This window comes from Myotis daubentonii, chromosome 10 (assembly GCF_963259705.1).
Source record: "Myotis daubentonii chromosome 10, mMyoDau2.1, whole genome shotgun sequence".
NCBI lineage: Eukaryota > Metazoa > Chordata > Mammalia > Chiroptera > Vespertilionidae > Myotis > Myotis daubentonii.
Genome location: NC_081849.1, coordinates 74579587 through 74603671, shown reverse-complemented (window position 1 = coordinate 74603671; position 24085 = coordinate 74579587). Strand labels below are relative to the sequence as shown.

Genomic DNA, 24085 nt, shown 5'->3' with positions numbered 1-24085 from the left:
CCCAGGTTCTCAGCTGTCATTGTAGTGTAGTCCTGGCAACTGTAGACGATATGCAAATGATCAATGTGGATATTTCAACTAAACATTATTCGTAAACACTGAAATGTACATTTTATATCATTGTCAGGTGTCACAAAATATTATTTTTTTAAAAAAATATTTTTTATATGTTTTAACTTTAAAAGCCAGTCTTAGCTGGTCGGCCATTACTAAAGCAGGTGGTGGAACAGACTGGGCCGGTGTCTTGGACATTGCTGAGCCCTGAGCTAGATGGGGAAGTGAGGAAAGCCAGAGTGAAGAGGAAACAGCTCGGGAGAGAGGCACATAGGCAAATTCAGGAACTACAAGCAGTTGTTAAAGATTAATTTTTTTTTTAAGTTGAAATCATGAGTCTTATGCAAATATAAGCAAACATGTGCCAAAGATTTAATTTTTTAAATAGGGTTATAACATATGATGGCAGGTACCAACTCCCTAATGGGTATAAGGAAAGATGCCATACAACCCATTCCATCTAGGAGCTGGGGAGGGTACGTATCTGACCTGGGCATTAGAGGGGCGGGGTGCACTCACTACCCTCAGCAGTGAATCAAGACCAGCAGCTTCTCTCTGAGAACTCTGCACCAGGAAGACAGCTGTCAGGCTGTATCTCTAGTCTCGGGCAAAGATTTTACTTAACTTATTAATGAATGAGAGAACCAGTAGAACATAACTCCTCTGAAGGAAATGTTTTAAGACACACACATATAAGCTATCAGAAATGCTGGGGTCAGTTGGTGGATGTCTGTAAGGCAATGGCCAATTGTGTCTCCACAGGACACAGCGTGCACTTCTGTGGACAAGAGTCATTTGCATTATCATCAGTGTTCTAAGACTTAGAGTGCGACATAGCTGAAAGAGCGAGATAACCAGGAAGATGCACTGCACAGGAAGCCAGTCTGTTTTTTCTCTCATTTCAAAGACTTTCACAGTTTTCCTGGCACAGTTCAGCTGATTGGAGGGGAGGGCTCTGGGAGGATTGTTGTATGGTAGGTATCAAAACCTGGCCTAATTTATTATTTCTGCTTCTTCCTTATGAAATCAGCTTATTTCAGGAAAATTAGAGGAACTACTAATGTCTGTGTAACCATGGGCAAGTTACTTAACTTCTCTGTGCCTTCGTTTCCTCAGCTGCAAGATGAGAATTAACTTGGCACCTACCTCACAAGGTGGATGTGGGAATTAAATGAGGGAGTATGCTCCGTTTGCTACAGAATACTTCCATTTCTCTGGACTCACTGACACCTCAAAGTGTGCTAGCGTGACAGTGCCACAAAAGTGCCACAGCAAAGAATGAAACACCAGAAACGTGGCCAGGCATCATGGGCTGTTAGAGTGGCAAAGAGGCAGGATGCTGTGGAGCCACGGGTGGTTTGAGCTGAATCATTTCACTGTAGGTTTTGGTTTCCTCAACTTGAGGGCAAAGAGAACTATAATTATCCATGACTCTTTGTTAACAGTTTTTACTTAGAAATGACACAGCTTGCCCAGCCGGTGTGGCTCAGTGGTTGAGCGCTGACCTCTAAACCAGGAGGTCATGGTTCGATTCCTGGTCAGGGCACATGCCTGGGTTGTGGGCTTGATCCCCAGTGTGGGGTGTGCCAGGAAGCCTCAGGCCCCAGTCCCTCTGGCTGTATGAATTGTTCCATCCTCCTCTGTAAGGAAAGGTACTAGGAAAGTTGGTTATAAAAGAAACTGAGGGGTAAATCGACCAGCGTTCTCTCCAGGTGCCAGTGGGCTCTGCCTGGGGTCACTCTGAGGTAACACAGGGCAGCTGACCCAGCCTGCAGGGAGGGCTTTGCAGGCAGGCCCACGCCCACCAGCCCTTGCAGCTTTGACAGCAGGTGTCAGCTCAGCGAGCACTGATCTTAGGTCACTCAGGTTCCCCGAATCTTATTAACGGCTGGTTGGCTGTGCTTAGTGACCCTCCGTGCACCCCGTCAGGACTTGCCAGCCCCCTGGTGCCCAGTGAAGACTGCTTAGCCCTCGTGAAATCTCCTGGAGTCCGGACAAGCCTCGGTGGGTGCTGCTTCCTCAGCCCGGCCGTTAGGTGGACCCCCGAGGGGGACGGGCCCGGGGTCACAGCTGGACAAGGGTCACCAAGGAACTCTGGTTGAGATAAGGCTGCCATCTCTTGTTTTCTTTTCCAAAAAGAAAATAGCTTGATTGCTTTTCCAGAACAATAATAAATGCTCATTTCTTCCCAGGCTGCCTACGTAGGGGTATGAAACATTCACTTCTCCCATATTTGAGTTCAACTAAATGCATGGAAGTGTGCACTTAAAACAAGTGGATTTTAAACTAATAATAATAATAGAAAGGAAGAAAAAGTGGACTTTGTGGTATGTAAATTACACCTAAAGGAATTTGCCAGTTTTGTGACTAAGAAGTGGAGCTGGGACTCCATACTGCTGACCTGGGGCCGGGGCCTGCCCTTCCTCTCTTCCTCAGATGAGGGAGCAAGCAAGAACAAGAGTGAGTTAAAGGAGAGATCGGGAAAGATGTCCACAGAAAGACTGTCTGTAGGCTTTCAGGTGATTTTTATTTTCTTCATGTAAATGAGCATTTATTATCGTTCAGGAAAAGCAATAAAGCTCTTTTCTTCTTGGAAAAGAAAACAAGTGATGCCAAGACCTCTGTTAAGAAGAGCTCGCCCTAGCTGGTTTGGCTCAGTGGACAGAGCGTCGGCCTGCGGACTGAAGGGTCCCGGGTCCGATTCCGGTCAAGAGCACGTACTCTCTAGCCCTGGTCCTGGTGTGTGCGGGAGGCAACCAATCGATGTGTCTCCCTCACACCAATGCTTCTCCCTTTCTGTCTCTCCTCCTCCCTTCCACTCTCTCTGCAAATCAATGGGAAAATATTCTACGGTGTGTTAGATTTCATCAAATAGTTGAATCGACACCCCTTCCCCTGGGAACTGAGCTTTAGGCCACTTCACAATGGACATTCCCTTTCGCTTAGAGTCTAAGCCAGTGATGGCGAACCTATGACACGCGTGTCAGAGGTGACACGCAAACTCATTTTTTTGGTTGATTTTTCTTTGTTAAATGGCATTTAAATATATAAAATAAATATCAAAAATATGTCTTTGTTTTACTATGGTTGCAAATATCAAAAAATTTCTATATGTGACACGGCACCAGAGTTAAGTTAGGGTTTTTCAAAATGCTGACACGCCGAGCTCAAAAGGTTCGCCATCACTGGTCTAAGCCTAAGACCATTATCTCTCCCTTGCGGACCTTTCCAGGGTCTGGACCTACACAGAGAATTCTCTGCCCAGAAAAAGCCCGCCTGGAGTCCTTTAAAAACCTCTGACTCCCCATCTTTGGGGGCTGGCGCCATTTGGGGGCTCAGCCCATCTGGTATCCAGATGACCTAATAAATTTATAATCCCTTACCACTTTGGCCTCCTGCGCTCCTCCTTTGGTGATCCTACCAGGGTGAGGATTAACAACAAAAAAGAGCTATACTGAGGGACTGCTTCAAATTAACTGGCAGACTAACTTTTTGATTTAATGGACAAATTATTGTTCTTAAAAAATACCTCCTCTCTGACAACACTCTAACCATAAACTTAATCCTAAGAGGTAAATAATTAAGCCATTCTGAGATGAAGGCATATATCCTAAGAATATGCCATCAATTAACAGGAAAATAGCCATAGTCACCTATACATGGTTATTTGAAGGCAAATTTCTGAAATTTGAACAGTGTTGTCACTTTAATTATAATTTTTATTCTAAAATTGGAGATACAGATATCAGGAAGAAACCCCTCAAGATATAATAAAAACCACTCAAAAAATACAGCAAGCCTTTTAAATGTATATATTTAAATAATGTCTTTTATGAAATTCCAATGTTTGAGATAACTTTAAATACATGCAGATATTTAGTGTGTAGGGTTTTATATTTTGCATCATAATTTAAAAGGCTTCAGGGGACATAGTATTCGATTAATAAAGCAGATCACAAACCGATCAAATAACAAACTGGAAAGTCCATTAAGTACCTCCATTTTGCTTAAGCTCCCCATTGGAATTGCTACCTAAAAACCAAATGCTACTCTTTGGTCTCCTGCCACCTGGTGCTGTATGGAAGCTGTTGGTTTGTAAAAAGAAATGAAACAAGTGAGTTCAGCTGATACTGACTGCAGCGTCCTCTCTGCTCAGCCCTGAAATGGGAAAGAGATGATGCCAGTCCTCTAGGAGTTTGCTGTCCAGTGCGCCTGCAGGGAACAAAATTAAAACCAACCGTGGCATCAATTTAAGATATAGCAATAAATAAAAACATGCAATTATATAACAAGTAAGAACCTTTGGAAAAAAACACGTCAGAAAGAGCTGAAAAGTCTATAAAATTAGTGTTTGGGGAACATTTGTTGAATCTATTCCCTAATCTGATACATACCTAGGTTGTGGGTTCAATTCCCAGCTAGGGCATGTAGGGGAGGCAACTGATCAGTCAGTCTCTCTCTCTCTCTCTCTCTCTCTCTCTCTCTCTCTCTCTCTCTCATCAATAAAAACATATCTTTGTGTGAGGATTAAAAAAGAGAGAGAGAGCCTGGCCAGCGTGGCTCAGTGGTTGAGCGTCCACCTATGAACCAAGAGATCACGGTTTGATTCCCAGTCAGGGCACATGCCTGGGTTTCTGGCTTGATCCTCAGTGTGGGGTGTGCAGGAGGCAGCCTATCAATTATTCTCTCCATCACTGATGTTTCTATCTCTCTCTCTTTCCCTCTCCGAAATCAATAAAAATATTTAAAAAAAAAAAAAAAGAGAGAGAGAATGGTGTATTCAGGGACTGAATATGTAGAGCATAGCTCTCTTGGAGAGAGTGTGGAAGAGATGTTGCAGCCAGATTATAAACAGGTTTTGTTATGCACACTAAGAAAATCAGGGCCTGTAAGTGAAAGGGAGCCAATGAGGGTTTGTAAGCAAAACAATTTCACAAGTGTGTTCCCTGGTGACAATGAGGAGAATAGCTCAGAAGAAACCAGGACAAGATTTAGGAGGCAGCTAGAGTCTTCCTTAGCACAGACAATAGAGTTGTGAAGGCCTGAGGCAGGGGGCGGGGACTACTAGAAGAGGTCCATGGGGGGTGGGTGTGGGAAAGTGGGTATATGTTATCTTTTCCACAATAAAGATTTTTAAAAAGTAAAAAAAAAGAAAAGAAATGATGGCAGCCCCAACAGACATGTTGATGTAAGGCTACAGAACACAGAGCAAGTGGAGTGAAAAGGCTGACTTAGGGTTCAGAAGCTGGGGGATTGCCTTCATAGCAGCATTTGATGATATCATCTTGGGAAAGCTAAGTTAAGAGTCAATCTGAAAATGTAATGACTTAAAACGTTCTGCTTTAAGTAATTGGGATAATACAACTTTTTGGTCATCAAGACCGGGCCACAAAATACTAAATTTGGTTTTTCTAAGCAAAATAAAACAGTTCAGTCAATACTTTTTAGCTTCTTTCTCCAACCTCCTCCCTTCCTCCACGCCAGCCCACCCCCTAATGTTCCTGAAAGGATCCTAAGCGTAAACAAGCCAGTGAAAGGCGAGACCTTCTGACGAACAAACAATCTTGAGTAGAAGCGGTGAGAATCAGGTGCTGTTTCCAACAGAAGGGAACAAAGAAGGAAGCACCAGGAGGACTGAGGCTTTTCCTCTCTCCGTTGGGTGACGCTCGGAGACCCCGGCTGAGCCCTGCAGCTTCTTTCTGAAAGGACACCATGGTCCTTTCGGTGGGGTACTCTCCGTGTGCCCCCTGCTGCTGGTGGAGGTGGCTTCCTGGGGTGCCGTTGGAATAAGAATTTCTGGAAGCCCCACGGGAGGGTGAGGTATCCTGGAAAGTTTAATTTCTGTGGAATTAAACCCATGAATTTCCAAGGTCACCTCCCCCTCCGCCCAGTCCAGGAAAAAGTCCCATTTTTGTCTTCAGCGCAGCTAGACACAAAGCCACTGCCCAGAGTCTCCACTCCATATTCGCACAGCTCAGCCCAGCATCTGGGTAGCTTAGCTTGTGTTCCCAGCGGCAGCCCATGTGTGTGGGGTCTGCATGGCCAAAGGCCATGTGGCTTCTAGGTCCGCATGGCTATGGAGGGAACACCTGAGTTCAAGGAGGGAGCAAAGCAAGAGAGGGGAGAGAGAGAGAGAGAGAGAGAGAGAGAGAGAGAGAGAGAGAGAGAGAGAGAGAGAGAATGAATATGCCTTTGTCTGGGGATTTTGTGTTTCCAAGTTTTCACAGGCTCGCATGGGCTCCAGGCCTCCGGCAATTATCTTTGTTCCCAGGTTAGACTGACAGGCAAGCGCCTTCTCTACGTCACCCCACCTTTACTGCATGTGTCCGTCTTCCCCTTTGTTGGGCCTCTACCCCCAGTGGTGTGCAGGAATTGCAGTGGTTCCCTGGGGAGTGAAAAGCTTCAGCTTCCTGGTGAAGCTGCCCAGATGACTATGCTTATAATGTCTGGCCTTCCCTTTGCTTTCTTCCTAACATTAATATTAAGAACTGGCTAATTACAATGTGACACAAGTTCCAGCAAGCCACGGTCAAAGGAAAGTCACTAATACCGCACCAAGCACCAGCCTATGCTGGGAAGAACACAGGGACTTCGGGGGAAGCAGCCGAAGAAATAGTCAAGGCCACTTCCCCCTTTGTCACTGAACCCCATCAATGGTTTAGGGAGGCCAGGCTCAGAGATTTTGATTGTGTGCCTCAGGGGAATGAGAGGGAAAGAGAGAGATTAAGAATAGCTGAGGTCCCTGACTTGAGCAAACGAGTGGGTAAAGATGTCATGAACTGAGATGGTATGGAAATGAGGGAGATGGACAGGTTGGAACGACTGTGAACAGTGTATGCTTGAGGTGCTGGTGAGTCATCCGGATAGAGATTCAATCAGCAGTTGAAACATGAAATCAAAGTTCAGGAAGCAGGTGGGGTTAGAGTTGGAGAAAGAAGTGGTTTAAGTTATTAAATAACCCAAATGAGTTGCCTGAGGAATACACACAGAAAGAGAAGGAGATGTTCAGGTGACAGCTGAGGAAACACCAATGCTCACGGGGAAGGTAGAAAAAGAGAGTACTTTCTGCTTCATCTCCTTGGTATCTGAAAATATAAACAGCTTTGTTTGGTGACTTTCTGATATATTCGAATCCAATTAAATAATGGAGAAATAAAACCTATCACCCCAATCTAGTAAGTACCTAATAGTATCGTTTCCAGAACTTCACATTGTAGCTTGCACTACCAAAGTATCCAGGTAATGGTGAAAATGGAGAGACGTTTTCCAAGACTGAGTGAATCCTGAAAGACTGGCCTTTTCCATCCTGAGGATGAGCCCATGTTGTGCTGCAGCAACAATTATAGGCAAGGACTGCAGCCTCTTTGGCCCAGCCACGATCTGGCCTCTGGAACTTCTCATTTCTTTCTTTTTTCGTCTTTTCTGTTTGGTATGAGCCATTTCTCCTTTCTTGACAGATGCCAATATAAATCAATGAAACAAGTTAGTAAATGTTGTCTTAATGTTGTCTCTGTAGAGATGTTTACCGCTCACATTCTAGAAGCCAACATATGCCATGGACTGTCTCGCTCTTCCTCTGTAAGTTTCATCAGACACAAGATGCCTTTCTGAAGGTAAAGCTGGATGATCAAGCAAAAGACTCTACAAGTTAGTGAATCGTGAAAATGCCTGCATTTATCACTCTTTTCCAGGTTGAGAGTGTGCTTTATAAAAATATTATTGCAAGTAGGAAGGAAAATGTGTTTGAATAGGCCCATAATTTTCACCCACGTGAACTTAGAGCATCTCCCCAAACAATTCATTCCTTGAGAGGGCGTTGCACCTCTGTGGCTTTTGTGAGCACAATGTAAGCTTTGATTCTCTGCGAGTCTTCCTCCTGAATTTCACACTGTAGAAGCAACAAATCACTTAAATCTTGGTTATATATTTGGCAGGAATGTTGCAATTTGGGGCTGTGGTCCCTGATTGCAACCCCCCGTAGTCATTTTCAGAAGTTTGGCACATAAATACCGTTTGCTGTAAAATCGAGCTCTCTTTACGTGTGTGTGTGTGTGTGTGTGTGTGTGTGTGTGTGTGTGTGTAAGTCAGTCAGTCAAAACCTAAGGCAAGCGACTTTACAAATCACCTTTTTTGGCAAGTTTTGGAATACCTCTCTCTTTTTTCCCTACCCTCAGATGCCTCAGGGAAAACATTTTCTACTTAAATTGACTCTCACTTTCAGGTGTGCCTTCACATGCCCTGCCTGCTGCCTGCGCCTCCCAACAGACTCTCAAATCCTGGTAAGTCTCACCTTCGATCTCACTGGCAAGTTGGCATTTTTTGGATTAAGTGAAGGTATCAGCAAGCTCAGAATTTGTATGTGGGGAAGCAGCATAGAATATAATGTATCAGAGCATAGAGTATAATCATTGTTTTTACAGAAGGATCAATAATCAGACATGCATATATCATACAATACCCAATGGGAAGAGTGGAAGCTTAGTGCACAGTGGGACGCAGCCAATGACCTGAAGTTCTCTGTTCCTTGAAGGAAGCACGAAATGAAATGTTGAGCTGCACCATTTAAAATTGTGTATTAGGTAAATGCTTATTTCACTATGGTGATACAGCTTGTGACAAGTTAGAAAAAAATTCAAATTCTATAGAACTGTACGTGTCTTCAAAATGTTTCTGTTAATATCCTAGGTGTGTGTAAATACTGTGTTAAAAAAAAACACACACGTACTTTCTGCTGCAATTGAAAGGAAATAAGCTTTATAGCTTCCAGTTCTGCATTCCTCTCTGTGATGCAATTTAGGCAACACAGCTGAAATATCTAATGATTCCTGATGCAAAGTGGAAAAAGATATTACACAAATAAGGAAAAGTTAAACACAACTTCGTTGACTGGGCACAGCCTGCAAGTGAGGGCAGATGAAGTAATGTTAGTGAACAGTCAGTAAATTAAAATCAATTAGCAACGCCAGAAAGTTAGATATTTTATTGTCTATTGCCACCCTTCATACATTCTGAGACCTTTATTGCAACACAATATATTTTAAGACCTGCGGCCTCCAGCACCATTCATTAAACCAAGGGTCCTCAAACTACGACCCGCGGGCCACATGCAAATACAAATATTGTATTCGTTCCCGTTTTGTTTTTTTACTTCAAAATAAGATATGTGCAGTGTGCATAGGAATTTGTTCATAGTTTTTTTTTAAAACTATAGTCCTGCCCTCCAATGGTCTGAGGGACAGTGAACTGGCCCCCTGTTTAAAAAGTTTGAGGACCCCTGCATTAAACAATGACCAAAGTACATCCACATGCTTCTCATCCAAAGAGAAGGTAATAGTATATTTATTCATCCCAATTACTTTCACAGGTGTCACTTAAATTCACCATACATTTAGCAAGAAAACATTTCACGCAGCCCCTGTGAGGCTTTGCAAATGTCAGCTCTGATAAACCAGCCTGAAACGCAGCACCAACTAAACGGGCAGCTCGAGGAAGGATGGTGTGGAGGGGATTACCACGGCACCTCGCCTGTGCGTTATGTGCCGCTGTGGGCTCCATAATGCCTGTGTAGGTGACTTCAGATAATAGAACTCCTAAAAGTTGCCAGACTTACCATAAGACTCATGTAGTTTGGGGCTCAGCTCACCTGAAATGGGAAACAGAAAACAGGGAGTGAGACCAGAGCTGAGCAATTTATAGAAACAAAGGGTGGGATACCAGGCCCTGGCTCAGGGCGCGGAAGCCACCTGCAGTTTCTCAGACTCAGCACGGTTGATATTTGGGGCGGGATAATCTGTGTCACAGGTCTGGGGTTGTCCTATGCATTGGAAGATATTGATTTCGGGGCATCCCTAGCCCCTGCCCACTAGGTGTCAACAGTATCCCTCTCCCCTGTTGTGACAGCCAGACGTGTCTGCAGGTGTTGCCAAATGTTCTCTGCAAGGCAAACCAACCCATTGAAAACCAGTGCACAACACTTTGCTGAGAAGCAGAAAAGCTGATCTGGGCCTTGGATTTGCAGCGTAATTGCAGGGATCAGCCATAATCCACATTCGCTGAGAAGGAAATCAAGGGTTTATTTGCAGTGGGACGTAGAGAAGTAAGAAAAGCGGGCATGAGTTAAATCGCCTTACCACATTTTACTGGATCATTTCAGGAAGAATACTTTTAGCAGCCTGAATTAACCAGAATTAACCCACCTCTTCAGCTGCTGTGCCTCAGGCTTTCAGAGATAGCTGGATTAAAGGATTTTAAATCCCAATGTTCTGTGGGGCCACTCGCATTCTTTGGGGGGAGGAAGAAAGCTAGGGACCCCAGCGCTTCCCACCTTCTTCTAAATGGGCCCTGCAGAAGTCCCTGGTGTGAACGCTTTGGACCACAGGCCAGTGCGTCTGACTTGGAAGCTGTGATTCCTTCACAGGATGTGGTTCAGGATCTTTGCAGAAAGCCTAGTTCTAAGTGGAGACAATACTGGGAATGAAGCCCACCATAGAATGTCTTCCAGCTATGATATAAAAAATTAGGACTATTGATGGGTGATTATCTCTATAACCCTCTTTGCCTCCCAAGCAATTTCTATTACAATATTTAAATTTTCAGATTTAAAGACAGCCCAGTTTCACACTGGGGCTCTGGAAAGCAAACATATATATACACACACACACACACACACACACACACACACACACACACACACACACACACTAGGGGCCCGGTGCACGAAATTCGTGCACTGGGTGTGTGTGTGGGGGAGTGTCCCTCAGCCTAGCCTGCCCCCTCTCACATACTGGGAGCCCTCAGGCGTTGACCCCCATCACCCTCCAATCGCAGGATCGGCCCCTTGCCCAGGCCTAATGCCTCTGGCTGAGGCGTCTGGCCTGGGCAGCGGGGACCCGCAGCTGCAGCGGCCCCACGATCGTGGGCTTCGCTTTAGGCCCAGGCAAGGGACCCCTAGCTCCTGGGACTGCCAGCTTCGACCGTGCCCAGCTCCCATCGCTGGCTCCACCCCTACTTCCTGCTATCACTGGCCAGGGTGGAAAAGGCGCCTGATTCTCCGATCATGGCTGGGGGGGCAGGGCAAAGGCGGCCCCAGGGCCGCCTTTGCCCTGCCCCCCAGCTCTTAGCTCCCCCCTGGGTTTCCGATCACTGTCAGTGGCAGGGGGCTTCTTCCTGCTTTCCCTTTCGCCTCCCTGCATTGTGCCTACATATGCAAATTAACCGCCATCTTGTTGGCAGTTAACTGCCAATCTTAGTTGGCACTTAACTGCCAATCTTAGTTGGCAGTTAACTGCCAATCTTAGTTGGCAGTTAATTTGCATATAGCCCTGATTAGCCAATGAAAAGGGTAGCTCGTATGCCAATTACCATTTTTCTCTTTTATTAGTGTTGATATATATATATATATATGTGTGTGTGTGTGTATATATATATATATATATATATATATATATATATATATATATATATACTAGAGGCCCGGTGCACAAAAATTTGTGCACTCGGGGAGGGGGGGGGCGGTCCTTCAGCCCGGCCTGTGCCCTCTCCCAGTCTGGGACCCCTCGGGAGATAACGACCTGCTGGCTTAGACCTGCTGCCGGGTGGCAGAGGGCAGGCCCAATCCCTAGGTGCAGCCCCTGGTCGGGCTCAGAGCAGGGCCATTTGGGGAGTTGGGGCACCGCCCCATGTCATGCACAGAGCAGAGAGGATCAGGAGGTTGCGATGCCACCCTCAGTCACGCTCAGGGTAGGGCCGATTGGGGGGTTGGGGCACCGCCCCCTGTCACACTCAAGGCAGGGTCGATGGGGAGGTTGCGGCGCAACCCCCTGTCACGCACAGAGCAGGGCCAATCAGGGGGTTGGGGCGCTGGCCCCTGTCACTCACAGAGCAGAGCCCATCAGAGGGGTTGGGGCGCCGCCACTCTCACACTCAGGGCATGGCCGAAGGGGAGGTTATGGCTCTACCCCGTCACACACAGAGCAGGACCCATTGGGGGGGCGGGGGGGGAGGGGGTTGGGGCACCACACCCTGTCACACACAGAGCAGGGCCGATCAGGGGGTTGGGGCACTGCACCCTGTCACACACAGAGCCGCAGAGCGATCAGGGGGTTGGGGAGCTCCCCCCTATCAGGCACAGAGCAGGTCTGATCAGGGGGTTGGGGCGCCTTCCCCTGTCCCGAACAGAGCAGGGCGGATAGGGAGGTTGTGGCCCCGCCCCCTGTCACACACAGAGCCGCAGGGCGATCAGGGGGTTCAGGGGGTTTGGGCACTGCCCCCTGTCACACTGATGCCGGTGCCGGGAGGCCTCGCGGCTCCGCTGATCCCCTTGCACTGGGTGTGTGTGGGGGGGGGGGAGTGTCCCTCAGCCCAGCCTGCCCCCTCTCACATACTGGGAGCCCTCAGGCGTTGACCCCCATCACCCTCCAATAGCAGGATCGGCCCCTTGCCCAGGCCTGATGCCTCTGGCCTAGGCGTCTGGCCTGGGCAGCGGGGACCCGCAGCTGCAGCGGCCCCACGATCGTGGGCTTCGCTTTAGGCCCAGGCAAGGGACCCCTAGCTCCTGGGACTGCCAGCTTCGACCGTGCCCAGCTCCCATCACTGGCTCCACCCCTACTTCCTGCTATCACTGGCCAGGGCGGAAAAGGCACCTGATTCTCTGATCATGGCTGGGGGGCAGGGCAAAGGCGGCCCCAGGGCGGCCTTTGCCCTGCCCCCCAGCTCTTAGCTCCCCCCTGGGTTTCCGATCACTGTCAGTGGCAGGGGGCTTCTTCCTGCTTTCCCTTTGGCCTCCCTGCATTGTGCCTACATATGCAAATTAACCGCCATCTTGTTGGCAGTTAACTGCCATCTCAGTTGGCAGTTAATTTGCATATAGCCCTGATTAGCCAATGAAAAGGGTAGCTCGTATGCCAATTACCATTTTTCTCTTTTATTAGTGTTGATATATATATATATATATATATATATATATATATATATGAATGAATGAAATAGGGAAAATGTTAAGGACTAAAAACCAGAGAGTAGGCCATGGGGGAAGAGGCAGGTAAAAGGTCAGCACCAGGGAACAACCAGGACTGGCAATTGATGCAGGGATCGCAAAATCAAGGTTACAACAACCCTAGCAGGAAAGGGAGCCTCCAGGGCATAGCTGAGACTTTCAAGTGGGGGTGGATGAAGTGAGGTTAGTGGAATAGCCAGTAAATAAAAGTCAGGCTAGAATGCTATGCTGCAATTAGTGTCAAGGTTAGACACTGGTGTATTTTAACACACACACACACACACAAATGCAAACTACAATTAATTCAAGTCAAATGTTTTTTTAAATATTTTTCTAAGTACTTATTTAAAAATATATTTATTGTTAAGAGTATTATGGATATCCCCCTTTTTCTCCCATTGCCCCCTCCATCTGGTTCCCACCCCACCCCAGGCCTTCACCACCCTATTGTTTATGTCCGTAGGTAATGCATATATGCATTTTTTTTTTTGTTAATCTCTTCCCACCCACCCTTCCCCTTTCCTTCTGAGATTTTTCAGTCTGTTCCATGTTTCCATGCCTCTGGTTCTATTTAATTCATCAGTTCATTTTATTCATTAGATTCCTTGTTCATTTATTTTGGTTTTTATATTCAATTGTCGATAGATATTTGTTATTGCCAATTTTTGTTCATATTTCTCCTCCTCCTCCTCCTCCTCCTCCTCCTCCTCCTCCTTCTTCTTCTTCTTCTTCTTCTTCTTTTTCAAGAATACCCTTCAACATTTCATGTAATACTAGTTTGGTGGTAATGAACTCCTTTAGCTTTTTGTTTGTTTGTTTGTTTGTTTTGTTTTGTTTTGTTAATACTCACCCAAGGTTATTTTTCCATTGATTTTTAGGGCAAGTGGAAGAGAGAGGGAAAGACAGAGAGAAACATAGATGTGAGAGAAACACATTGATTGGTTGCCGCCCACATAAGCCTGACCAGGGCCTGGGCCAGGGAGGAGCCTGCAATCAAGGCATGTGCCCTTAACTTGAATTGAACCCAGGGCCCTTTGCTCTGCAGTCCAATGCTCTACCCACTGAGCCAAACCAGCTAGGGCTCCCTTTAGCTTTTTCTTGTCTGTGAAGCTCTTTATCTGACCTTCAATTTTAAAAATAGCTTTGCTGGGTAGAGTAATCTTGGATGTAGGTCCTTGCTATTCATCACTTTGAATATTTCTTGCCACTCCCTCTGGCCTGCAAAGTTTCTGTTGAGAAATTGGCTGAGTGTTGTATGGGCTCTTCCTTAGAGGTAACTAACTGCTTCTCTCTTGCTGCTTTTAAGATTCTCTCTCTTTGTCTTTAACCCTTGGCATTTTCATTATGGTGCGCCTTGGTGTGGCCTCTTTGAATTCCTTTGTTTGGGACTCTCTATACTTCCTGGACTTGTAAACTATTTCTTTCACCAGGTAGGGGAAGTTTTCTGTCATTATTTCTTCAAATAGGTTTTCCATATCTTGCTCTCTCTCTTCTCCTCTGGTACCCATATAATGTGAAAGTAGGTTGGAAGAAGAGGAGGATCAAATCAGCAATTTAGAAAACAAGGTAGAAAAAAAAAACAACAACAATCAGAGCAGCAAAGAGAAAAAATAATTTTAAAAAATGAGGATAGTTTAAGGAAAATTTTGGATAACATGAAGTGTAATAACATCTGCATCATAGGGGTACCAGAAGGAGAAGAGAGAGAGCAAGGAATAGAGAACTTATTTGAAGAACTAGTGAGTAAAATCATCCTTAACCTGGTGAAAGATACAGAAGGTAAACGACACACAAGTCCATGAAGCACAGAGTCCCAAACAAGATGGACCCAAAGAGGCCCACGTCAAGACACATCATAATTAAAATATCCAAGGTTTTTTTTTTTTTTTTATCAAAAATAGACCCAGAGACATAGAAGCAGGAACAGATTGTTGAACCTCAGAGGGAAGGCAGGGCAGGGTGGGTGGGAAGAGGTCAACCAGTGAACCTGTATGCATATATGCATAACATGTGGACACAGTCAATGGGGTGGTGAGGGCTTGGGGGGTGGGGGGGTGATGGGAGCAGGCTGGAAGAGGTTAATAAGGGGGGAAAGGTGGACCTATGTAATGCTTCAACAATAAAGATATTTTTAAAAATTAAAATAAAAAATAAACATATTAAATGCCCAAGGTTAAAGACAAAGTGAGAATCTTAAAAGCAAGAGAAAGTCAGTTAGTTACTTACAAGAGAGCTTCCATAAGACTGTCACCTGACTTTTCAACAGAAACATTTCAGGCCAGAAGGGATTAGCATGAAATATTTAAAGTGATGAAAAGCAATGACCTATGACCAAGGCTATTTTACCCACCAAGGCTCTCATTTAAAATTGGAAGAGAAATAAAGAACTTTCCAGACAAGAAAAAATGATAGTTTGTTATCACCAAATCAGTATTATAAGAAATGTTAAAGGGCTTGGAAAAAGTGGAGGAGGAGGAGGAGGAGGAGGAAAAAGAAGGGGAGGAAAAGGAATAAAAAATGACCCTCAAGTTTCTGGCCTGAGCACATTGATCCATGGTAATGACAGTGGATTCCCAAACTTTGTTACAGATGGAATCACGTGCAATCTTTAGAACATATTGATGCCAGGACCTCACGTCCAGGTATTCTGATTTATTTATTTTTTTTTTAATTAAATCTTTATTGTTCAGATTATTACATTTGTTCCTTTTTTTTCCCCCCCCCATAACTCCCCTCCTCCCAGTTCCCGCCCCACCCTCCGCCCTCACTCCCCACCCACTGTCCTCATCCATAGGTGCACGATTTTTGTCCAGTCACTTCCCACATCTCCCACACCCCTTTCCCCCCCCAAGAATAGTCAGTCCATTCCCTTTCTATGTCCCTGATTCTATTATAATCAACAGTTCATTCTGTTCATCAGATTATTTATTCACTTGATTCTTAGATTCACTTGTTGATAGATGCATATTTGTTGTTCATAATTTGTATCTTTACCTTTTTCTTCCTCTTCCTCTTCTTAAAGGATTCCTTTCAGCATTTCATATAATCCTGGTTTGGTGGTGATGAACTCCTTTAGCTTTTCCTTATCTGTGAAGCTCTTTATCTGACCTTCAATTCTGAATGATAGCTTTGCTGGATAAAGTAATCTTGGTTGTAGGTTCTTGGTATTCATCACTTTGAATATTTCTTGCCACTCCCTTCTGGCCTGCAAAGTTTCTGTTGAGAAATCAGCTGACAGTCGTATGGGTATTCCCTTGTAGGTAACTGAGTTTCTTTCTCTTGCTGTTTTTAAGATTCTCTCTTTATCTTTTGCTCTTGGCATTTTAATTATGATGTGTCTTGGTGTGGTCCTCTTTGGATTCCTTTTGTTTGGGGTTCTCCGAGCTTCTTGGACCTGTAAGTCCATTTCTTTCACCAGGTGGGGGAAGTTTTCTGTCATTATTTCTTCAAATAGGTTTTCAATATCTTGGTCTCTCTCATCTTCTGGCACCCCTATAATTCTGATGTTGGTACGCTTGAAGCTGTCCCAGAGGCTCCTTACACTATCCTCGCATTTTTGGATTCTTTTTTCATTTTGCTTTTCCAGTTGGATGTTTTTTGCTTCCTCGCATTTCAAATCATTGACTTGATTCTTGCGCTCCTCTGGTCTGCTGTCGGGCGTCTGTATAATATTCGTTATTTCAGTCTGTGTGTGCTTAATTTCTAGTTGGTTCCCCAATATAAGATCGAGGGTCTTATTAGTTTTCGTGTAGATCTCATTAAGTTTATTGGCAGCTTCTAAACAGTTCTTGAGAGACCTTAAAAGTGTGGTTCTGAACTCTATTTCTTCCATTGACAATTTTGTCCTGTTTCTTTGTCTCCGCATTTTGTTATGCTTCCTTGGTGCACCCCCTAGTGGTCTTTGTTCGCAGTCTTATAGATAAATCTTGATTGTTGTAGCTAATTCCAGGGAGGGTTTGACCTCCAGGCCAAGTGGCTATGAGAATCAGCTGTGTCAGCAGTGAGAGAACTTCTGTCCTCTAGGGAGGTGCTAATCTAGCCTTTGCCTGAGGCTATCCGGCAAATGCCTCTGTGCAGGGCTTGGGCGGGGTGGGTCGCACAGGATCAACAGGGTGGGCCGGAGAGAGCAGTTATGGCGGCTCTCAGTCCTGTCCCAAGGGGCTCTGCCTCTCTGAGTCCCAGCACCCGCTGCAAAGCTGGGAGAGAAAGCTGCACTCGCTCTGACCAAAGCCAGACAGTCCCGCTTCTCCCGTTTGAGTCTGGGTCCCTAAAGACTCGCCCGGATCTGGTGCTCAGAGTCTGCGACTCCCTCCCGATTGAAAACAACAACCTCGCCCTCCGCCGCCAGCCCGCTCCGCGCACTCCGCACCTCAGAATTTGACTTCAGCACTGCGCCTCCTCTGAGTGTCCGTGTGCGTTTCTCTTTCCTCCTAGTTGTAGGACTTCCACTCAGCCAGCGTTCCTGTGGTTCTGGGTGATGTCCCTTCCGTTTTTTGGTTTCACTTTTGAAGTAGTTGTTCAAAGCAGCAAACTCCGGCGTTAACCTATGCCGCCATCTTGGTTCTCCCTCCAGGTATTCTGATTTAATTGGTATGAATGTACCTGGGCAGCAGGGTGTTTAAATCTCCCCGGGTGATTCTAATGTGCAGCAAAGTTTGGGAACCACTGGGTTATGCTCTTCCCTTAGAATGGAATCCAGGAGAAGAGCAGGCATATTGGGCAAGTTAATGAGGCTTAGGTGTTTGTGAGCCATCGGTGGTTCTCAACCCTGGCTACACATTAGAATCCTCTGGGGAGCATCTTAAACACATTGACACTTGGGTCCCACCCCCAGCGATACTGATTGAATTGATCTGGGATGGGCCTGAGCATTGGTAGTTGAGAAATCTCCCCAGCTACATAGCATAAAATATTATTCAACTCTTACAAGGAAGGCATGAAGCATGCAGGCAGGACTTCTGAATCCAGAACAACATCAGGATTTGAGATTTCATGCTACCAAACGTGTAGCTGGGCAATTGACCAAAGCCACATGCTCTGACTGAGGAAAAGGAAAAGGCAACAAGAATATGCCACCTAGAAAAAGGGCTCAGGGTCAGGTGTCCCACACAGAGCGGACTTCCTAAGGCTCCATTCTGGACTCCCTATAGGTCTTCACTAGGTTTTGTATGCGGTTATTATACCAAAATCGCAGATTTTTAGAACAGATAGAGCTCTCTTTCAGCTGGAGATGCTTCCGGAGGGCTGCTTCTCACTCGGTCATTGTCCTATGACATTGGACATCTAGAATGCCCCCCAGGCTGTGTAAACTTGGATCACCGAGTGGGAAATTCATCTAAAATCGGGCATTTCAAAATACTGTCTAAAGGACTTCATAAGGAGTCAGGCATTTGAGTTTAGGAGGGTGGCATTCAAGGCAAAGGGCATGAGAGGAGGGTGCAACAAGCCAGAAAGTGGTGTCCTCATGCTAGAGTTCAGGGAATGTGAGGTTAGAGGGATAAAGATGTGGGATTAATAAGATAAACAATTTATTAGGACAGGCCTTGAAGGCTAGAATGTCAAAAATAATTCTCACATGTAAATACATGAAAAATATTTTTATACTCACTACCATTCATATAAATACATTAAAATAATAATGATAAGGTACAATTTTTGCTTTTTAAATTGATAAATATTTAAAAATTCATAATACTCAATATTGGTAAGGGCTCAGGTCAACAGCTGTTCCCATAGGCTGTTGATGAGAATCTAAAATGGGACAAACTTTCTGGACAAACAAACTGAATGGCAATTTGAACATCCAAAGCTGTGCACACCACACACACACACACACACACACACACGTATGTACACATGTATATATGCATATGTGTGTGTACTCTTTATGTATGCATATATATATCTGTATACACACATGCTGTTTGATTCATTATTTCCACTCCATTTAATATATGCTGGGGAATAATTACGGATATAAACAAAGACTTAGCAAAAATATTTATAACAGGAAAATATTGGAAGCAAGGTACACATCAACCAATAGGGGATTTGTTAAAGAAATTTTGATTCAGAGGAATACTATTCAGTCATTTAAAACCAACGCAGAAGAACATTTTACCTTCTCTCCTTCCAACCCACTGAGAGGCACGTACACTTTCATCCGTGTCAGGGCTCCCACAACAGTGACTTGGGGAGCCCTCTGTCCAGAGGGGCCTGGCTGAATCCACAAAGGGGTCACCAGTTTGGTTGGTGGAAGCCCCCAGGTGACTCTGATGCCCCGCTCGGCTGAAATTGCTTATGGGAAAATATATTGCTGGTACAAAAAGATGTGTAGGTTATATTGATTGAAAGACGCATATGATGTGATATCATTTTGAGAAAACAATTATATGCAAGGAAAAAAGTATGGAAGAACATGTAGCAAGATATTAACCACTTTTCTCTAGGTGGTAGGGCTATGGATAATAATTCTTTCATTTTGACTGTCTGAACTTCCTGTTTTCAATAATGAATGCATATTAATCGCATAATTTTTTTAAATAATAAGATGGGCAAAGGAAATTATATTTGTTCCATATTATTTCCCACAAATGATTGCATTTTGTGATTTCAAAATAGAAAACAAATATTTGTAAAAGTTGTATGTATTCTTTTTTGTTGTTGTTAATCCTCACCTGAGGATATTTTTCCATTGATTTTTAGAGAGTAGAAGGAAGGGGGAGAGATAGAGAGAGAGAAACATTGATGTGAGAGAGACGTATCAATTGGCTGCCTCCCACATGCCCTGATCAGGGCCAGGTATCGCCCTTGACCAGAATTGAACCCAGGACCCTTCGGTCTGCAGACCAACACTCTATCCACTGAGCCAAACTGTCTAGGGCTATATACTCTTATTTTTTAACATCTTGGGCACTATAGGTATTTTGTGTCCCTAAAGGATAAGAACAATCAGACAATTTTTCAAATCATTTATAATTGATGCAATTAATTGATTTTATCAGTGACTGATTTAACCTCCTTTTTTTTTTTTTTTTTTAACCCAGCAGAATTGGATTTAATCATTTCCTGACAAAAGAATGCAATTTCAACTGACCTTTCTTTTGCACCTTGGTGAGTATTGCCAAAAATCAGTGTTCAACTTGCATTAAATTGTTCTAAAATATTTAATGGAAATAGTTTTTAAACATATTCACCTTTTTTCTATACTGCTATATATTTGCATAGTTCTGTTGTATAATTGTCAAGCAACTAAAAAATTTCTCTCAAATATGTTTAGTATCCACACATAGTTATTTCTATCACTCTTTCATGGAAGATTAGCCTCAGCAGATAAAGTAAGATATTATTAAACAAAGCAAAATACTTTCAGATTCATAATTTGCAACTACAATGCATTTCAATTTTTAAAAATAGCTCTGCTTTGAATGTAGCACTTGTCCCAGTGATGTGGTCTCATGAAGAGCTTATAGGCAAAATCCCCTCTTCTGAATAAGCAACAGCTCTGAGCTAAAAGGCCAAATTTTCTATGTCTGTGCTATTTTTAATACGCTGAGAATAATTTACATTAGTCATAGAAAAGATGTTTCCAACAATTTCTCTCTTTGATCCGGTCTTTTCTGTCTAGAACAGACCTGCTTTTGGTTCCTGAGTACTAACTAACTTGCTTAGAATCTTTTCTTGAAAGATTCATAGTGAATCTCTTCATGGCAGCAAAGTTTAAGAATCTTGTCTTTTGATTGGGTTGTTTATCTTCCTTTTGTTAAGTTGTATGAATTCCCTGTAAATGTTGGAGATTAAACCCTTATCAGTGATAACATTGGCAAATATGTTCTCCCATGCAGTGGGCTTTCTTGTTGTTTGGTTGATGGTTTCTTTTGCTGTGCAGAAGCTTTTTATTTTGATGTAGTCCCATTTGTTTATTTTCTCATTAGTTTCCATTGCCCTAGGACAGCGGTTCTCAACCTGTGGGTCGCGACCCCTTTGGGTGTCGAACGACCCTTTCACAGGGGTCCCCTAAGACCATCAGAAAACACGTATATAATTACATATTGTTTTGTGATTAATCACTATGCTTTAATTATGTTCAATTTGTAATAATGAAATTGGGGGTCACCACAACATGAGGGACTGTATTAAAGGGTCGCGGCATTAGGAAGGTTGAGAACCACTGCCCTAGGAGCTGTATCGGTGAAGAAATTGCTTTGGTGTATGTCTGAGATTTTGCTGCCTGTGGATTCCTCTAGTATTTTTAAGTCCTTTATTCATTTTGAGTTGATTTTTGTGTATGGTGTGAGTTGGTGGTCTAGTTTCATTTTTTTTGCATGTATGTGTCCAATTTTCCCAACACCATTTATTGAAGAGACTGTCTTGACTCCATTGTATGTTCATGCCTCCTTTGTCAAATATTAATTGAGCATGGTGGTTTGGGTCGATTTCTGGGTTTTCTATTCTATTCCATTGGTCTATATGTCTGTTCTTGTGCCAGTACCAGACTGTTTTGAGAACGGTGACTTTGTAATACATCTTGATATCTGGTATTGAGATTCCACTTACTTTGTTCTTCTTTCTCAGGATTGCTGCAGCTATTCGGGGTCCTTTTTTATTCCAGATGAATTTTTGAAAAGTTTGTCCTAGGTCTGTGAAATATGCCATTGGTATTTTAATGGGGAGTTCATTGAATCTACAGATTGCTTTGGGTAGTATGGACATTTTAATGATGTTGATTCTATCAATCCATGAACACAGTATGTTCTTCCATCTGTTTATGTCTTCCTCTATCTCTTTTTTCAGTGTCCTGTAGTTTTCCGCACATAGGTCTTTTAGCTCCTTAGTTAAGTTTATTCCTAGGTATCTTAATTTTTTTGGTGCAATGGTAAATATATAGTAAATAGTTACTTTTCGAAAGAAGACATAAGGAAGGCCAAGAGACATATGAAAACATGCTCAAAGTCACTAATTATCCGAGAGATGCAAATCAAAACGACAATGAGGTACCATCTCACACCTGTCAGAATGGCTATCATCAACAAATCAACAAACGACAAGTGCTGGCGAGGATGCGGAGAAAAAGGAACCCTCGTGCTGGTGGGAATGCAGACTGGTGCAGCCACTGTGGAAAACAGTATGGAGTTTCCTCAAAAAAACTAAAAATGGAACTCCCATTTGACCCAGTGATCTGACTTCTAGGAATATATCCCAAGAAACCAGAAACACCAATCAGAAAGGATAATAAAGCAGCATAATTCACCATAGCTAAGATTTGGAAACAGCCTAAGTGCCCATCAGCAGATGAGTGGATTAAAACACTGTGGTACATCTACACAATGGAATACTACGCTGCAGTAAAAAAGAAGGAATTCTTACCATTTGCAATAGCATGGATATACCTGGAGAGCATTATGCTAAACGAAATAAGCCAGTCAGAGAAAGATAAGTATCACATGATCTCACTCATTTATGGAATATAATGAACAACATAAACTGATGAACAAAAACAGATTCAGAGACAGAGAAGCATCAATCAGACTGTCAAACCTCAGAGGGAAAGTAGGAGAGGGTAGGGGTAAGGGGGAGAGATCAACCAAAGGACTTGTATGCATGAATATAAGCCTACCCAATGGACACAGACAACAGGGGAGTGAGGGCATGAGTGGGGGTGGGGGTGGGGGGGTAATGGGAGGATAAGAACTCATATGTGAGATCTTAATCCAGTGGTTCTCAACCTTCTGGCCCTTTAAATACAGTTCCTCATGTTGTGACCCAACCATAAAATTATTTTCATTGCTATTTCATAACTGTAATGTTGTTACTGTTATGAATCGTAATGTAAATATCTGATATGCAGGATGGTCTTAGGTGACCCCTGTGAAAGGGTCGTTTGACCGCCAAAGGGGTCGCGACCCACAGGTTGAGAACCGCTACCTTAATCAATAAATTTTAAAAAAATAAGAATTTTTTAAAAAGAATCTTGTCTTTTAATTTTGCAATTTTTAAACCCCAAGGCAATTTCCCAATTAGATTTCCTGATTATGGAGGAAAGACTAGCTCTAGAAGGGAAATGCTAGTTTGTTCTCTGTTGAAAATTCCCTGCCTCAGAAAGGTGAGTCACAAGCCAGTGGGAAGGAACAAGGTATGTTCGGCTGCACCCCCAGGACTCTAAAGCTCAGACCTGGCCTCAGGTAGTCAGAGAAGAGTTGTCTCATCTACAGCTGGCTTCGATGTTCTCTTTGGGATGAAACCACCATTCAAAATGAGAAGCAACCACTGAAGATGACTGTGCCTTCTCCCCAGCCTCGATAGTGTGTGACTTACACCTCGCTCAGAGTCCTCCACAAGGAGCTCCCCCTCTCTGGAGGAAAAGTCTTCAAAACTAAATTAGCATAATGCTCTCCAGTTCCATCCATGCTGTGGCAAATGGTAAGAGTTCCTTCTTTTTTACAGCAGCGTAGTATTCCATTGTGTAGATGTACCACAGTTTTCTAATCCATTCATCTCTTGATGGGCACTTAGGCTGTTTTCAAATCTTAGCTATGGTGAATTGTGCTGCTGTGGACATAGGGATGCATATATCCATAGTCAGAGAAGGATAAATACCACATGATCTCACTCATTTGTGGAATATAATGAGCAACATAAACTGATGAACAAGGACTGATCCAGAGACGGAGAGGCATTGATTGGACTGCGGGCCTTGGAGGGAAGGTAGGGGAGGATGGGGTAGGGGGAGAGATCAATCAAAGGACTTATATGCAAGCATATAGGCCTAACCAATGGACACGGACAACGGGGGGGGGGGGGGGGGGGGGAGGGGCATGAACGGGGGGAGGGGATAACGTGGGGATAAGGACACATATGTAATATCTTAATCAATAAAAAATGTATTTAAAAAAAAACTAAATTAGCAGGAAAGTCTGAGCTGCAATACATCCTGGATTTCTAAATCCAAGGTTCCCTGATCTAACCCAAATGTCTAGGTTTGCCTGTGGTCAAACCATAAACCAGGGTAACCCCACATCATCAGCTGGGGCACTTTCT

The 24085-nt window shown here is 43.9% G+C and overlaps 1 protein-coding gene and 1 non-coding gene across 2 annotated transcripts in view; one reads left to right on the top strand and one right to left on the bottom strand.

Annotated features, from left to right (window-relative positions):
* Positions 1-530: 530 nt before the first annotated feature.
* Positions 531-662, bottom strand: LOC132211597 (small nucleolar RNA SNORA3/SNORA45 family). Its single transcript, XR_009447505.1, has one exon. It is a non-coding gene; the product is annotated as a small nucleolar RNA SNORA3/SNORA45 family (small nucleolar RNA).
* A 7552-nt stretch (positions 663-8214) lies between these two features.
* The window catches only part of LAMB4 (laminin subunit beta 4), a 106196-nt gene continuing 90325 nt past the window's right edge, over positions 8215-24085 (top strand). Inside the window, exons 1-2 of the mRNA XM_059655716.1 lie at positions 8215-8333; positions 20098-20161. Coding sequence (XP_059511699.1) covers positions 20128-20161 — 34 coding nt within the window. The 5' untranslated portion in view covers positions 8215-8333; positions 20098-20127. The remainder of the gene's footprint in view (positions 8334-20097; positions 20162-24085) is intronic.